The sequence below is a fragment of the Camelus bactrianus genome, chromosome 7 (assembly GCF_048773025.1).
Source record: "Camelus bactrianus isolate YW-2024 breed Bactrian camel chromosome 7, ASM4877302v1, whole genome shotgun sequence".
In the NCBI taxonomy this organism is placed as follows: Eukaryota; Metazoa; Chordata; class Mammalia; order Artiodactyla; family Camelidae; genus Camelus; species Camelus bactrianus.
In genome coordinates, this window is record NC_133545.1 from 41,020,234 (window position 1) to 41,038,627 (window position 18,394).

The 18,394-nt window shown below is 45.9% G+C and overlaps 1 protein-coding gene across 1 annotated transcript in view; it reads right to left on the bottom strand.

Annotated features, from left to right (window-relative positions):
- The window catches only part of MTURN (maturin, neural progenitor differentiation regulator homolog), a 28,491-nt gene extending 13,912 nt beyond the window's left edge, over nt 1-14,579 (bottom strand). The window contains exons 1-2 of the mRNA XM_010971397.3: nt 14,188-14,579; nt 4,812-4,934 (exon numbers count right to left, since the gene is read on the bottom strand). Of these exons, the coding sequence (XP_010969699.1) occupies nt 4,812-4,934; nt 14,188-14,349 (285 nt within the window). The 5' untranslated portion in view covers nt 14,350-14,579. The remainder of the gene's footprint in view (nt 1-4,811; nt 4,935-14,187) is intronic.
- Nucleotides 14,580-18,394: the final 3,815 nt, after the last annotated feature.

Sequence of the window (18,394 nt, forward strand, 5' to 3'; positions counted from 1 at the left end):
ATGACGAAGAGGCAGAGTTGTAAAAAGGAGGACGACGGTGGTGAATGAGAAAAAGAATCACTATTTTTTCCTTGTCAAATCCAACCACAGATTTCTTTGGGGGGGGGGGGGCTTTGTTATATGGATTGTTTCAGAGAGGGAAGCACACAGTCTTCCAAGCTGGACCGTGGAAAGGCACAGAGCCTGCAGCGGCACACCGAGCCCCGTGGGCAGGACCGGAGAGGGCCGGAACATGACTTGGCTCCTGGCCGGTGCAGGCGGGAGTGCCCGGGCTTCAGCGGAGTTAACTGACTCCGCTTGACTGATGCCCCAAAAGACAGCAGAAGGCTGCCAACAGAAAGGGCCTTATCTTTCTAGAGAGACTGCACAGGGCAGGGACTGGTGATGGGCTGGCCAAGGTACAATAAAGATTCAAAGCCACGGATAAGGGGGTTCCAAGACAAAGGTAAAAATATTTCCTTCTGTGGTTTCCCCGACTATAAGCAAAAAGAGGCCGCACAAGATGGTAACTAATATATATAAAATAGATAACATGTTTCTACTGTATAGCACAGGGAACTATACTTAATATCTTATAGTAACCTATAGTGAAAAAGAATATGAAAGTGAACCTATGGATGTTCATGTATGACTGAAACATTATTCTGTAAACCAGAAGTTGACACAACATTGTAAATTGACTACACCTCAATAAAAAGGAATGCAAATAAAAACAAGCAAAAAAAGCAGCAGCATGAATTGATCAGATTACCAAAAATTTTCAGGGAAATGATGTGCTGAAGTTTAGCTGCTTGATAACCTTGTAGCATTTGTGTATGTGTTTCTTCAACAAATACTTTCAGCCACAACAGCAGCAAGACCCTTTCCTGTATCTTATTTCTACACCTAAAGCTCCTTTATATAAAACAAGTAAACAGCAGCAGTGGGAAGAAATGCACTCTCCAGTGGAGATGGAGAGGGTAAAAGCCCCCCCACCGATCGCCAGCAGTCCTTCCCTTGGGGCTGTAACACTCCCCCTCTCATCTGATCTGGGGCACATCTGGACTGAGAGAAACCAAACCAAACCAAACCAAAGTACTTCATCCTCACTCTCCCTGAGTAGGCGCCTCCCACCAGCCTCTCCCTAAGGCAAAAAGACGCAGCCAGAGGGCCCAGCACAGAAAAGCGTCCCCACCAGAGGGGACGCAGTACCAGGTGAAGGCCTCATCTTCGGAGCACCACCCCTGCCCACTACGATGTTAGGCTCTGCTTCAGAAATGAACCCGGGGAGCCCAACAGCATTAAGTGAAATCTGTGTGTCTCCGTGACACAAAGCAGCTTGATCTAAAGGAGAGTATTCAACCAATCCAACTGCTTTTAGCTATGCATCTGGATTTTTTGGACTCCACCCCCCCCCCATTCACATGTGGCTGCCTGGTTGCTGAAATACAGCCATAGACTTGGTAAAGTAAGACAGCAAAATGAGCTCTGGTGGGAGCTCACCTTCTCCAGCTAAGCCAGTTCCACAGGCAGTCCGTTGCTTGCCGCCACAGATGACAGCCACATAAAGGGGAACCAGGTGGCAAGCTCATGAGTGGTGAGTTAAGATCTGAGGGAATCAATTTTCTAAAAAAAAATTTGCCTTATCTCTACTTGGATATCTAACTGGCATGCAAACACTGACACGTCCATAACCAGATAGCCTCACCTCCCCACCTTTTCCTCCTGCAGCTTTCCCCGTTTCAGTGAACCACAACGTCACTGCCTTCATCGAGCAGGCAAGGAGCTCTGGCGTCATCCTTGTCTTCTTCCTCCCACACCACACTTTCCTTCTGCCCGCAGGTCCGGTTGGGTCTACTCTCAAGGCACCTCCAGAATCCAACCCTTTTGTTCCACCCTCGCTGTCACCATCCTAGTCCAAGCCCCATCACCTCTGGCCTGGATGGCAGCGACGTCCTCTCACTGGTCTCCCTGCGCCCACCCACCCCCTCACAGCAGATTCTCCACTTGTCAGAGGGAGCCTTTCAAACTGTGAAGTCAGAGCCCTCCTGTGCGCACATCCCCCTCAGCGGGTCCCCAGCACAAGGAGGCAAAGCCCAAGTCCTGCTGAGGCCTGCCAGCCCCGGAAACTCTGCGGGCTCACCTCTCGCGCCCCCCCGCTGCCCCTCCCCTTGGGCCACACCAGTCCCTCTGTGTTGCTGGAACACTGGTTTGCTCCCACCCTGTGGTCAGATTTCCTGTTCTCTCTACCTGGAAAGTCCTTCCTCTAGATATCCTTATGGTTCATGCCTCACTTCCAGTTTTCCTCACGTTACCTTCTCAGTGACGCCTTCCCTGCTCCCCTAATCAAAACGGTCAGCACCTCTGACACTTCTTGCCCCTTGTCCCTGACTCACTTTTTTCCCTCCGCACTTGTCACTAGCACATTATGTGCTGTACTCCGTTACCTTGTCTCTCCGCCACTAGACACCAGCTCTGTGAGGTCTAAGATTTTCATCTGCCTGAGTCAAGTGCTAGGAACAGAGCAGTAAAGAGGGCCAAGTGCCTACTGGGTGCTCAGTAAAGATATGAATGAATGCAAGTGGGACAGACCAGTACTTTTAAGTCAAAAATCTATTTTGAATAAGCCAAACAGGCTTAGAAAATAAACAAACAAAAAAATGAATCGCTTGGGCGAATGATACAAATCAGACAAAGCGACAAAAGCCATTTGAAATTCCACTCCTTATAAAGGTGGATTAAGTGATTAAGATGGGGACCAACTCTTCCATGGAGAACTAAAAAAAAAAGGGGGGGTTCAGTATGAAAAATGCCTTCTTAAATATACTGAGAATTAGAACCCAGAGAGGTAAACCTATCGTGAAAAGTTGCTTTTGTCCTGAGTACATTTGCTGACCTGGAAGAGACAGCTAGAAAGTCTACTGCATTCTTGGTCTACCCACTCTAAGAGCTAGGGAGACCAAAGTCAAGCCCAGGGCCTTTCAGAGGAGCAGATTACGACAAACCATCCCCACCTGAGGCTGGGACCACAAAACCCTAGGCTTTGGTCTAAATATCTGTGTTCCCTCTAAATTCATATGTTGAAACCTTAACACTTGAGGTGATGGTATCAGGACACGGGCCCTCTGGGAGGTGATCAGGTCACGGAAGTGGGGCACTCACAAATGGACTAGTGCCCTTACAGAACAGGCCCCAGGATCTCTCTCTCTTTCCACCACCACGTGAGGTTCCAGCAAAACGATGGCTATCAGTCTAGGAAGTGGGCCCTCACCAGATACCAAATCTGTTGGCACCCTGATCTCAGACTTCTAGCCTCTAGAACGATGAGAAATAAAAAATTTTAAAGTTTTTTTAAATAGAAGTATATTGGTTTACAATATTGTATTAATTTCTGGTTACAGCATAGTGATTCAGTTATATATATATATATATATATATATATATATATATATATACATATATATATGTATATATATATTTCTTTTCATCTTCTTTTTCATTATAGGCTATTACAAAGTATTGAATCTAGTTCCCTGTGCTATACAGTAGGACCTTGCTGTTTAGCTATTTTATATATAGTAGTTAGCATCTGCAAATAAATTTTTATTGTTTATAAGCCACCCAGTCAATGGTATTTTGTTATAAGAGCCTGAACAGACCAAGAGAGCTCTCAGGACAGGGATGAACTAGAAGAAACCAGGCCTGCAGCCTGGCTTTCCATCACCTGAAGGGTTCTAAGAACCACAAGACTCAGATTGTTTGAAGGTGGTCTCACACTGACAGGGTCCCCCAGCCCTGGCAGAACCAATTAAAAATCATCTCTGGAAGAAGGTATTATCATCTTAGGCCTCAATCTGTTGCTATATATAAATTTTCAAATACAAATAAACAAATTTTCAAGCACATAGAGATAATCCAACATACAAAGAAAGAAGACACCAGGGGTGAGAACCAGTGGAAACAAAAGATGACAGACAGACTCACAAACTTTGAAATACTGGAATATCTGAGAGTCTGTTATGCAACCAAGCCTACCATGTTCAGAGAAATAAAAGACAAGCTGGAAAATTTCAGGAAGGAAGTAGATACTATTTTAAAAGATTTGAAAAAAAATAGAAATTCTAGCACAAATAACATTGAACATGCAGAGTATTTATGGTGGGAAGGGAACTAAACTTGGGGGAAGTGTCACACAATCTGACTTTATTGTCCAATAAAGAAAAAGAGAGACACGCAGTCTTCAAAATAGGGGTGACTATTCATTTTACATGTTTTTTCAGCTAGAATGAAACAAACTGTCAGCTAATCACAGACATACAGATGCCTGAATCCTAAGGGGCTGGGGGGAAGCAAGCTCTCTATAAGAGACTTCATAAAAAGAGAAAAGAATAGAACCAGTACCCAGGTTCCTCCTTCTCCATATCCTCAGACACGAAGGTACATCCTTTAATTAGCCCTCTGGCAATTTCCTAATCTAAGAGAGCTTCCATTGCACTTCCAGGCAGTTTGGTTTTGTGTCTACTGGACAAGAAGCAGAATACTCAGTTGTCTCATAAAGGCTCTGTTTGCTTCCACCCAATCAGAGATTCTTAACTCAAGTGATGCTAGAAATAACCATCATCCCTGCAACAAACAGCTGTGTCACATCCCGTCTCGCCCTCCCTCTCCGCCCTCAGCCTCCCTCCACTAGCTGCTATCTTTAAGCCACAGGGCAGACAAGAGAAAAACAATTAGTCATCCCAGGGTTTGCCCACTTTCCCCACCATCCATGTTATTCAAAGCACAATCACTGGAGACAACAAGACAGCTTTAGAAGCCAAGCAGGCACCTACAGGTCTGAAAGACTTGAAGACTTTTTCCAAGACTTCGTGGAGCGTCTTCTTGCCGCAGGAGGAGATGTAATCCTGTGCTAGCTGCAAAAAAGGCAGGCAGTCCTCGCTCTCACTCCACACGTGCTACGTGCCCACCGGCAAGGGAAAGGAGAAAACAAAGACACACAGTCATTATACTCAGTTTGAAATACACAAAGCCAAGAAGACTTTTTTTTTTAATTGCATGAATTTGAAGAAGGACTCCATTCCTTAAATCCATATAGTCATTCTTGATTTGTTTGCATGGAAAGAGATCCGAATATGCATACCCTGCAGAAAATCCCCATGCTTCTGCTCCATAAGCTCACCTGCTCAATTCTCCATCAGATCTGCTCCCTCGAAGTAAAAAGGGCAGTGGGATCAATATTCCCCCAACCCATGACCTCCACTGTTCCACCTCATGGTGCAGGCCAAGAGTGGTTATAAAACAGGAGGAAGAGAAGCCAAGAGCCTGAATAATCCTTACCTTTGCCTTCAGCTATGGCTGAGAGATTAATCAGCCACAGTTTGTAGCTGCTAACTTGGAGACATTCTTTACCCAGATTAGCTAGTGAGTGGGGGTGACAGTAAATTTACTTCAAAATGAAATGAATTTAGGAGAACATACAGAAAAGTCATTGCTAAGTCATTGGGAAACAAAGGCTTTCTGAAAGCTCACTTTCCCTCTAAATGCTTTAGGAGGGCATCATACCCAATCACCACTTTGCCATGTTAAGACACACCAAGAGGAGACTGATTTAGGCTTTGCTTTTTCTTAGGGCTAGACAAGTGTCTTCTCCCACACAAGGATGTCCATTTTCACACATCTTTAAGGCTAGGCTGGTCTCTCCCATAAATGTTCAAGGATCTGGAATAAGCCCAAGAAACAGGCTTGAGATCTAGATGCAAAAGCCCCTTCTGTGCATATCTGAGCAACCGACGGGCATTGAGCTACCAGGATAACATCAGGTTTTAGGCACCAAGAATTTTTAGATTGTTTAGAGGGGACCGATCAGTGACAACTCAACACTGGTGAAAAGAGTGTAGAGGAGAGGAAGATATTTGGCAGTTGAGAGCAGGGACTAGGCAGCAAGAGACAAGGTCAATCTGGAGAAACAGTCTATGTCAAGTAGACACCTGTCCTCTTCTATTAATACAAATGATTAGAGTCTCACTCCAGAAAGTTACATGCCCGACACTCAGTGAACACATTTCATCTCCTTCCTTCTCGCTGTAGGCTCTCCAAGAACTAGAAAGACTTAAAACACTGCTCTGATCCCAGAGAGAGTAACTAGGTGCTAATGTGACATCTTTACACCCCAAATATCTGTGTGTCACAGATATGAAGGTCCATTTCTGACACCTGCTGCTCTAATTCTAGCAAACTTCTAGAGTAGCTTCCACCTCGACCTAGTAGAATTGGCTTCTAGATTCTCCAACTTTAAAGAATAGCTCAAACACGATTCCCTATTAATGAGAGACCCTTAAAGTTGTCGAGCCACTGAAATGCCATTTATGCACAAAAGTCTCATAGTACAAAGCGCTTTTACATCCATTATCGCACTTGATTCTTAATCAGTGGAGATTCAGCAAGAACAATAAAGTCCACTTTAATAAAAGTTCTGCCCAGCACCCATTTTCAAATTCAAATTTTTAAATGTTCTGGTGTACTTTAAATTCTTATCCAAGTAAGAGATGGGATTAACATCTAGCACCACACAACAGAAAATTTTAAGCCTGCCTTCCCTAGACTTGTTGTGAAGATTAGAGGAAAGGTAAAAAGTTTAAAAAGTGCCTGCTACAGTGCCTGGCTGGTAAATTGCAGATACTGAATGAATGGTGGACATAAGTCCCCTATTTCCCTTTGTGCATCTGCAGGAGGATGAGAGTGGGGTGCTTTCCATCTGCGACAGGGTTACATCAGACACCCTGTGTGACTTCACGAGGACACTATACAAGGCAACTTGGGTTATTGTTAATTCAGAAGCAGGTGTATCTATGAAAACCCTGTATGCCTTTTCTAAGTGCATTTTTTTTTTAAAAAAGTACTTCAAATTAAAAAGCAAATGATGGAAAGTGTATCAAACAATAACAGCATTGCAGTGTATCCATCACAGCCTAGTAACCAGTTTCTTTAGGTTAAGTGTTTCTAGGGCATCTTTTCTAACCTCATGAGGAGATTATTCATGCCACAATTTTCATTACTCCACTTTTGGAATTGTTGATTTATGAATATATCGGAGAAGAAAGACTTAACACCTGCCAAAGGGCCTTCTGTCCAGTCTGCCTAAATTTCCTTCACTTGGCTGCCTAACTCAACCCGAGTTCCCAGTCGGGTTGGTTTTATGGTTTTTAACAACAGTTTTAACTGAATCCCTGCCCATATGATAATGTGAGGGAGCAAGAGGTTAGGAATCAGACAGACCCAGGTATACATGGCCACTTAAAAGACATCACTTACTAAATGCTCATTGTTTCATATTCATTGTATCTCATAACAAAAGGCGTTCAGTTTTATTTATTGAAACTGCCCCCTCCCAAAATGAATCGAGGCAGTCAGAAAGATTCATAGACTACAAGACAAGATGAACTAAAAACTAAGCCTGCAGTTGGGAAAATAAGGACAGAGAGGAAACAACAGAAGGAGAATAAGAAAAAAACCAAGTGAGATTAGGGCAAACAGTGCCAGGTAAACAAGCCTGGGACACAGATTTGCCTCCACTATTTCCAGAGGCCCAAGCAAAGAAAGACACACCATCAGTGCCCAAGGCTGTGCCCACACAGAAAACAGACCAGCTCTTCAAACAGGCAAGGGACTGGGGCAGGATGGTTAACCCTTAGGAAAACTAGAGAGGCCATTCCAAAGCCAGGGAAGGGCAGAGAGAACATGTGATGGCTGGGCTCAAGCTGGGGAATACAGGATCTGGGCTCTAGTCTTGCACAGACAAATGGGCACTTGAAGACCCAGAGTCCCGCACCACAGGGCGTGGCCACAAGGCCTTCAACTTGGAAAATATTTTAAGCATGTGCAACCAAACACCCACTCTGACCATGAAAAAAACTACAGCAGGGGTCATAGAACCTGTGGCTCTGAACAATGTAACTCCCTGGCAAATACAAATCTGGGTATACAATGTATTGTTCCAATAGGGTAGTTAGAGCAAAGGCAGATCGCAGACCTGGTCTGTCATGTCAAGGAAGGGCTTCCAAAGGAGGGGAGAGCAGTTGTCTGAAGCTTTAGCTAGCCTGCATAACAATCACCTGGAGACTTATTAAGATACAATCGCTGGGTCCCACCCCGGAGTTCCTGACGAGGGTGGGGCTGCGAATTTGCATTTCCAACAAGTCCCCAGGTGACGCTTATGCGGCTGGCTGGGACAACCCTTTGAGAACCAGAGCCAGAACGGAACTTTGACTAACTGCATATTTGGGGGTGGGGGATAGCAGATGAGCATCACATTAAAAAATCTTAATATCATTATTGACTAAAACAAACTCCAAATCTCAGAATGGCATCAGTTGCAGTGAAGTGGCCCTCCTGGTACCGACCCTGAGCAGCCTGCCCTGCTATAGATTCCTGCTCACTTGGAGTTGAAAATCCCCAGGGAGAACTCTGATTTCAGAACAAGCACCACCTGCGGCCCCTCTTTCTGTTATTAAGTTGGGTCAGAGTTTATTATCAAAGCTTGCCTGGCTTCAGACAATGTAACAATGTCATCTGCAAATAGGAAAATGAGCACCTTCCTGTTTTCTGAGGTGTAGGTGAGATTATCCAGCTTGTCCAAAAATGGTATCAGGTCATTAGGGTAATTCAACCCTACAGATATCTTTCTGAGCAGTCTGTGTGCTCCCACTGTTCTCACACTTCGGGGAAAGGCACGACTTCTTGGTGCTTAGGCAGAGTAGGGGGTGGCAGGGGAGCTAAGAACATACCTGTTCTCCTCCCAGGACTCTGTTATTTGCATCAAAGGGCCATTGCCAATGGCCTCCCTCTCACTATGTGGGTTTTCTGCTGTCGGCAGTACCGGGGAGTTCATTTTAAGTTGGTGCGGCTTCACTGGCTTAACTTGCTGCTGTCCACAGAAGAGATGGCAGAAAAGGATAAGAGCTACACGCCATCCCATGCCGCCCAACACACTTCTGCACAGGGAGGGAAGAGCGTGGCTGGCTGATCCTATAACCTGCGCTGGTGGCAAACAAGGACCTGTTTTACCAAGGAGGAAACTGAAGCTCAGAGAGGTTAAGCAACTTGTCTGTGGTTACACAGGGAGCAGTGGGGGAAGGCAGGATGTCAACAGAGGTGTCATGCCTTCAATCTGAGCGTCAGCTCCTGCCTTTGTATGTCACAGAAAGTAATAACACCCGCAGGGTGGATATAAAGATTCCAGGAAATAATCTGTAGACTGCCTCTCATTTAGCAGGGGCCCAATAAATGCTGGTTCCCATCTATTTGAATCATATTAGCACAATTTTGTTCTCCTCAGGATTACCACTCTATGAATATACAAAGGATGTATCTTTTCCCTGAAACCATCTCTCTATATGAATAATACACAGCCACCGTGGAAAGTGTCAGTCTACCACTACTCCCTCTTTAATCTTCACAGTAATAATGTGATGTAGGTACGATTATCCCTCCTTGATAGATGAGGAAACTGAGGATAGAGTTTAAATTGGACAAGACAATGCCTTCTCTCCATCATATCACCATATAAACATGATGCAATCAAACAAGTTACATTTTCTTTCTCCAAAATGTAAAGGTTGTTATTTAGTCACATAGTTAAGAACAGAGACATACCTAGGGGAAAAAATATATAAATAGAGGGAGAGACACAGACATAGGCGCACATACAAAATTAAACTGCACAGTCCTTCTATAAATAAAACATTTTTCTTTAATACTCTGACAACTGCTATCTTTGTTTTTGCACTGAGGAGGGATTAAACTATACAAAATTGTAGATCCGAGCATGCTATTGATGGTTGGGAGGACAGTAAGGGAGTGCCCCTGTTCCCATCAGTATTGCCCAGGCACCAGGGAGGGCCAGGGCAATGCTCCTTGTTCAGAGAGCTCCCTTCTCCTGGTCTAGGCAAGGAGGGAAAGCAGCTGGTGTTGCCATTCCCAGGGGCACATGCCCCTCTGTCCATCTGGCATGTTGGTGGCTGCCAACACCCCACTCCTCAAGCCTGACCGAGCCCTCAGGACCTTCCGAGTTGGCAGAGGAGGGGAGCATGCCAGTCTGTGAGCTTTCCGCCCCCTCCCACCTGTAGAGCCAGGCAGGGGAGCCCCGCCCCTAGCTCCCAGCACACACAGGGCACTGGCAGCATTTCATCCCAGGGCCTGACCTCAGTGGCCGTCCATGGAGAGGGGCCTGAATCAGGGCGGCAGTTTGGAAAGGGACGGCAGGAATGGGATGGCCTGTGAAGCAAGAAGGGAAAAGAGTGCAAAAGGGAGCCAGGAGCTGCTGGCGGGGGGGTTGTGGGGTTGTGGTGAAGTACTTGTTCCTAGGCCCCTGGAGCTCCTGACCGGAGCCTGCCTGTGGGACATTCTGCCTGGGGAAGGGGCAGCTCTCTGGGCCTGGGATCAAGTGCCAGCTGTCACTTCTCAGTAGCATAGTCCTGGATGAGCCACTTAAACTCATCAGCCTCAGTCTCCTCACCTATAAAATGCGGATAACAATACCCATCTTACAGAATTTTTGTGAGGCTCAGTAAGAAGTGGCCCTTGAACCCACAGTCTGAATTGGGTCCTGTGCTGTCACTCCTGTGATACTATGTATTCGGGACAGGCTATGGTTCACGTTGCTCTACCACTTATTAGCTGTAGGAAAGTTAGTAAACCTTAGTGTTCTCATCTGTAAAGTGGAGGTAATTTTACAGAGTAGCTTGTGGGATTACTAAGATTAAATGAGTTCAGATACGCAAAGTCTGATAGATGGTAAATTGCACTTAAGTGGTAGTTGTCTTTGAAGCTGTCATTCTTGAAATTTAACATCTTTCTTCTACACTAGACTGTTGTTTGTTCATTCTTACAAACATGGATTGAGTGCCTATTACATGTCTGACACTGTTCCAAATGCTGGGAAAGGGTGATGAATAAGGCAAGTTCTCATGAAGCTTACAGTCTAGTTGGGGAGGCAGAAATAAATAAAGGACTATCAAGTACTAATGAATGCTATGATAAGAATGAAGGTGAAGTATGTGGTCAGGAAGGTTTCTTCCAGGCCTAGATGGCATAAAGGAGACTATGTAAAGATGTGGCGGGAAGTGTTTTAAGCAGAGGGAATAGCAAATGTAACAGCTCTAAGGCAGGGATGAGCTTGGCTTGTCTGAAGACCAGAAAGACCAGTGTGGCAGGAACATAGTAAGCAAGAGAGAGGGATGGTCCAGGATGAGGTCAGAGAGATGGCAGGAGACAGATCATGTAGGGGCTTGAAGCTTGGATGAGAGCTTAGGTTTTACATAAAAGTGATGGGAAGTCAGTTCAAGAGAGGTAGAACATGACCTGGGTTGTATTTTAAATAGATCCACAGAGAGTGCTGTGTGGAGACGCCGCCAGGGAGTCACTAATATCATCGCCCCCACTTTAGGCACTATTCTCAAAGTCTGCTAGAGAGGTACTAACATCATCCCCAATTTACAGACACGGCAAAGAAGGGTTAAATAAATTCCCCCAAGGCACAAAGTTAGAAGTGAGGAGCTGGAGTAGCCTGACGTCAGAGCCTGTGCCTCTGACTATATATTATACCACACTGCCTCTTAGATGAGAAGAATGGCTCCATTCCAGGCAGTCCCAGCCTGGTGCAGAGTGAGCCCTCAATAAATGAATGAATCAATGATTAAAAAAAAACACTTTGTAAATTGAGAAATGCTTATGGAAATATTCTTTTTGTTAACAAATCCTTCAGATTACAGGGATTCCAGTCATCTCAAATTTCTTCTAATGCTTTGCAGATTTTCCTGCGGAAAGGAAAAGAACAGAGGTAGGACATTTACTTCATGTCTGAGTTCTTTTAACTAGAGGCAAACAGCAGCTTGACAAATCTGGCCTGGGACAGATTCGAGCAGAGGTCTGGGGCTAGGAAAACTCCATTGGTTGGCATCTTGTCCATTATGGCCTCCAGAAACGGAAAAAGTTTCAGTCTACCCAACGAATTACTTCCCTCCCCACTGTTTTCTTTCTTTCCTATTTCATTTCGTTGTCAGTGAATGAATACTTTCAAAAGAAATACGTTCAAGCATTTTACTCATACAGGTGGATAAACACTTACAATACAATATGAGTGGCCTTGAAAAGAGCCTGATATATTTCACGTTTTCTGAATGATGGTCTGATAAACATATTCAAGGCAGGAGAATAGCCTTGCTTTTCTCCACCCACTTATTCTCCTTGGGGTAACTTCTTTGGAAATGTCTCCTTCAGTGCCAACAGGAAGGCTGTGTGGAACTCTACCCCATAAAATTGGGAACCATGAGTGATTCTTGCTCCATCACACACAATAAGGAGGGGGAAAGGCCTCTGGCAGCCCAAGGAAGCCCAGGGCTCGCAAGGACTCCTAATCAAACCCTAACACTGCAGCAGTCGGACGCTGGTGCCCTTTTCACTATGACCCTGGCGCTTTACTCACACTTCTACAATGGAGTAAAATCACCTTTTAACGATTTCCCCCTCCTCCCAATAACAGACAATACTTACTTCTTTTAACTTCAGTTAGCAGTGTTCTTTACATATATTTATAGCTTACTTGCTCTTCACAAGTACCTATGATAAAGGCATTCTGATTAACCTCATTTTACAGGTGAGAAATTCAGGCTCTTAAAAAAGAGACAAGCTCTAAACTCTGGGGAACGCCAGATCTCTGACCCACATTTGTGGGGCCCTTACTGTGTGTGGAAAGCATTAAAAGGCATTTGACCAGAGTCACAGAGCCAGAACTCAAATCTGGGCTGCAACCCAAGGCCTTCCCTCTTCTAGAGTGTGTCAGGGCTGGGGCCAGGTGGGTTCTTCACCTTTGCGGGGTGGAGTGGAGGTGGTGGGAGGGGCACGCTTTATCAGCAAGTCATAAAGAAACCTTCTCTCTCCAAGGCCAAGAAAGACTATCGTGTCCTCTCTCCAACTCCTTCGCGAACTTCCAGTAGGTGGTAGGGGAGCGCGAAGGCCTGGATCTCGGCCCAGCTTTGTCTCACCCCACCTGAGGAGCCAGAGCCAGGCCGCGCCTGGTCGCTGCCCCACCTCTGTCCGCAGGGGCGGCAGCAGCGCCAGCTCCAGGCTCAGGCCGGTAACCTGAGCCCACAGCCGCCTCCATCTTACATTTGGGACCATTATTTTTTCCCGTCCTTACAAACACTTCATGGAGCGCCATCCTCGGCCAGTCTCTGCACGTCCCACCCCAACTCCCCCGCTCTTTACATCCCCTTCCTAAACTGCCAGTGCCAAGATTCCAAGTGGGCGCAGGATGCAAAGTCGGAGATTTGGACACCACAGTCCCAGGTCCCGGACCCTCCGAGAGCCCGGAGAGGGGCGGGGGTGGGGTGGGGTGGTGAGGGAGAAGTCCCCCTCATCTGGAAAAGCCAAAGGGCTTTGCCAGGGCCGCGGCGGCAGCCTCAGCTGGACAAAACCGCTCAGGCTCCACACACCTCGTTGGAAGCTCACAGAGGAGCAACGGAAGCACAGGAGGAAACGGGGATAGGCGTGCCTGTATGGTGTGTGTGTGTGTGTCTGTGTGTGTCTGTGTGTGTGTGTGTATGCGCACGCGCGCGTGCGTTTTTAAGATCCGGGGTGTAATTCCGCAAAGAAGGTCCAGGAGATGGGGCATCGCTAGTGTGGACAGAGGCTTTGTGTCCAAACAGCGCAGGGAATAACATGGGGGGAGGGGATGGGGGAGTCTTCCCCCATCGAGGAGTTGTGTCTGTGCATTTGGAGGGTAATGGGATTCCTCACTCGGACGGGACGCCTGGGTGTAGGAAGCTTCCGACTCCAGATCCAGCTGGAAGGGAGGGTCCGAGTGCCCGGGTCCGTGCGCCCTGGCCCGGGCTAGTGCTGGGCGGGGACATCTCCGGAGATGCTCCAAGCCGAGCACTACGCTGGGGCCGGTGGGTCGCGTCCCCGGAACAGCCCGCCCTAGCCTGGCGCCCCAGTTCCTAAGGGCGCCCTTGCCTGTCGCCTACCCATACCCACCCGCCCAGGGACTCCCCAGGCGGCGCACGGAACAGCGGGATGTGTGGCGGCCGGCCGGTTACGCCCCCACCCACCTCGCGCCCCACAGCCTCCCCAACGAGCGGGAGCTCGGGGGCAGGGAAGCGGCCGCGAGTCCACACTCCCGCGCGTTGCGGAGGTCCCTCCCCAGGCACTCACAAAATTGTCCCCGCAGCCGTTGTCCGGGCACAGCACATAGAAGGAGACGCCGGGGTCGGCGTAGAAATCCATCCTGCGCTCGGTCTCCTCGGTGGCGATGAGCTCGAAGGGCGTGTTGGAACACCATTTCTCCGCAACGTCAGCCAGCTGCTGGAAATCCATCCTGGCCCGCCGCGCCCGTCGCTCCCTAAGCCTCCTCGCGCGCCGCTCGCCTCCCGCTCCCTCCGCCGCCCGCCCTCCTCTCTCCTAGGGCGCCCTCCTCCCGGGCGGGCAGCGCGCGGCTCCGCGGGCTCTCGGGCAGGCGGCGGGCCGGGCGGCGCGGGCTCCCTCCGGTCCCGGGGCTCCTCCCGGCGGGGACTGTTTACATGCTGTGTGTAACGGGGTGGGCGGCGGCCAGGGACGGCGCGGCGCCGCGCCCGGCTCCTCCCCGCTCCGCCTCCTCGCCCGCCCCTTTCGGGCCGTCCCCGAGGCTGGCGCGGCTCGGCCGGGCACGGTAGGCGGCGGGTGCGGCGGAGAGGGACGGGGAGCGACGGGAGGGACTGGGCGCTCTGCGGAGTCCCTTGTCCCCACCCTCGCTTTTTAAAAACGAACCCAGAGCATCCCCGGGCCCTCCCGAACCCAGGGCGACCCCGGCTCGTGACGTCATGGGCCCCAGCCAATCACCGGAGCTGGAGACCTGCGCCGTGGCCTGCGAGCCCGGTGACGTCACAGCACCGGCCCGAAACCCGCGGCTGGCAGGTTACAGTGAAGCAGAGTTGTGTGGTCGTGTTTTCTGGAGTTAGAAGGCCGGGAAAGCGTTTTCCCAAATGTCACTTTAACTCAAGGGAGGCTCACAGAATTGCAGATAACTTGTACCTTTTCTCAGCAGCGGAGCTGAGAAAACCTAAGGGACACGGAGCTTTTTCAGAAATCACAGCTCTCCGTCTTTTGATTGATGTGAAGAAATGTTTTTCCTAAATACATTTACTAGACACTGATATGAATGTTCATTTGGAAAGGAAGCTGAAGGTTTGGGGATATGGGGTTTTTTTTTTTGCGTTAACATAAAGCTTAGTATTTCTTAGTAATACGCTTCATAATACTATCTTGTATATTACTCACCTTCAATTCATATTGTATAACCGAAATGATCAACTGCTAGTTTGGAAGAGGAGAAAGTACATTTTAAAACAAGAGTACATGCCCAACGATTGCACCTGTTGAATGCTCATTCGCTGCCATGGGCCAGATAGGCATTGCTGGATTGCAGAAAATGCACGAGGACAGACCCCTGGCCCGCAGGAATTGAATGACTACTAGCAGAGAAACGTTAAATAGCATTCATTCTACAAACATTCAGTCAGTTTTTATCTAGTCTTCTGAACCAGGCACTGTGCTAGCCCTAGGGATATAAATATGAATAATATGTAGTTCCACCCTCAAAGAGTTGGCAGACTAGCCAAGGGAAGCTCATGACATCATGAACCCACTGAACACACACTTTACTCAGTAGAATAGATGTGATTCTGGAGAGTTATTTCTCTTACACATTTCTGAGATAGGAATTCTTTTTCCCTTCACTTCCCTTAATAAAATCGAAGCTGCATTCCCATAGTGAAAGTAGAAAATCCCCTTAATCTTTTGGTAGAGGAAGAGGTCAGGATGGTGATTAGTCCAAAGTCATCCTGGGCATTGCATCTTACCTGAGCTTTTTCCTGATAGTTGTCCTTACTTGAAAGTTAATGCTTCCATGTCACAATTTCATGATTTCATAATTTCCCAATTCCTTTAAAACAGTTCAGTTCAATAAACATTCATGGAGCATCTGTTGAGTACCAGACAAAGATGCACAAGGCCCAGTTTTTGCCATTAAGGAATTTACAGACTGTGAACTAGGGGAGGATTCTAGGATCACTTTCAAGATTCCTGTTGCTTTTATTCTAGTTTGAGTAAGGCTGACTTTAATATACAATTTTACCATTATTTACTCCCACATTGTAAGTCCATTCAGTTAGCCCTACCTTCTGGTAAATCTGCTTCATCCACACAGCCTTGTGTTCATGTGGTATAAGGAATTAGGCAGAAAGGGAAGTGTGGCTGGTTCCACATATACCCTTTGAGCCCACGGTAGCTGCACTGTATTCAGAGGCACTGCAGATTCCAAGTTTCAGGAGGTAATAATCAGTAGAGAAGTGTATAATTTGTCACAGCAGTGATAGGAGAGGCAAAAGGACCCCAGAATCTGGAGGAAAAAATACCCAAGAGGGTCAACATAAGAATGATGAGAGCCATCCCGTCTCCTTCCCATGAAACTCAGGAGAGGAAACACCTGGGCAGTGGGGTGGGGGGGATACATAGAGGGCAGTCCTGGGAATTAAGCCTATGCCAAAGTCTATGTTTCACTACAACTGGAGTTTGAAAAAAAATTAAATTGGGATAAAGAAGTTGTGGTATATTTATTTACACAATGGAATACTACTCAGCCATAAAAAAGAATAAAATAATGCCATTTGCAGCAACCTAGATGGATCTAAAGATTCTCATTCTAAGTGAAGTAGGCCCGAAAGAGAAATAAAAATACTATATGATATCACTCGTATGTGAAATCTAAAAAAAACAAAAAAAGAGGACACAATAAACTCATCTACAAAACAGAAACACTCACAGACATAGTAAACAATCTTATGGTTACTGGGGAAAGGGGGTGGGAAGGGACAAATTTGGGAGTTTGAGATTTGCAAATGTTAGCCACTGTATATAAAAATAGACAAAAAACCAAATATTTTCTGTATAGCACAGGGAACTATATTCAGTGTCTTGTAGTAACTTTTAGTGAAAAGGAGTGTGATGGTGAATATATGTATATATATGCTTCACTGGGACATTGTGCTGTACACTAGAAACTGACACATTGTAACTGACTGTACTGCAATAAAAAATATTAAGTTGGATGATCAGCAAAAATTAAAAATCTACCTAAGTGGGTCATTGTGACCCAAATACTCCATAAAGCTCAGGAGAAGGATTTACTTCAGCATTCCTGCCCTCTGGCCAGAAAAATTCATTCTGGATTTTGTTTCTGAATCTATTCATCTTAGTTTCTACAAAATCATTTCTTTTCTGTTATCTCTCTAAAAGCTTTGCAGCTAGAATCTAGCTCTGGGTTACATAATTTGGCTACATTTGTCTTTAAATTATGTCTATCTGATCAAATTCACCTGGTAAACATTTTCCTTTTATATATGTCAAAGAAACAAATTATTTTATTTTATTTTAATTTCTTTTTTATTCATTTAAATACTTCAGTGTGTATATATATATACACATATATACACACACACAATGTATAAAAAGTCATAAAAAGGATGAAATTACGCCATTTGCAGCAACATGGGTGAACCTGGAGATTGTCATACTAAGTGACACAAGCCAGAAAGAGAAAGACAAATACCATATGATATCACTTATATGTGGAATCTAAAAAGAAATGACACAAATGAACTTATTTACAAAACAGAAACAGACTCGCAGACATGGAAAACAAACTTATGGTTACCGGGGGGAAGAGGTGGGGAGGGATGAATTGGGAATCTGGGATTTGTAGACACTAACTACTACATATAAAATAGATAAACAACAAGGTCCTACAGTATAGCACAGGGAACTATGTTCAATACCTGGTAATGGCCTATAATGAAAAAGAATATGAAAAATTATACATATATATATATATATATATATATATATATATATATATATATATATATAAAACTATGCTGTACACCAGAAATTAACACAACATTGTAAATTGACTAGACTATACTTCAATTAAAAACAAAATAAAACACCAACAAAAACTTCCTTTTCAGCAATATCTCTTTGCTGGTGCTGAAAGAGAAACAGACTTTATGGTGGCAAAATGGTTGTTTTAACACTTTTCTTTTCCCTTTCTGATCATGATTATAGTTCTGCCTTTATTTTATTTGTCTTCTGAGGCTTATTAAGATCAGAGTTATATTAGCTCATTCTCTTGCGAGGTGTCTCGAGCTTTACTCCAGAACTCCTACAAGGATGTAGATTTCCTCTGGGAAAAGACATGTATCCGAATTATCTGCTAAACCAGAAGCTGCTGTCCTTAAATTAGCCTACTGATCTCTTACTATATGTCCATTTAAAGTAGAATAGAAGATAGAGGATAGAATGATCTGGATGAACTCTTGCCATCAGA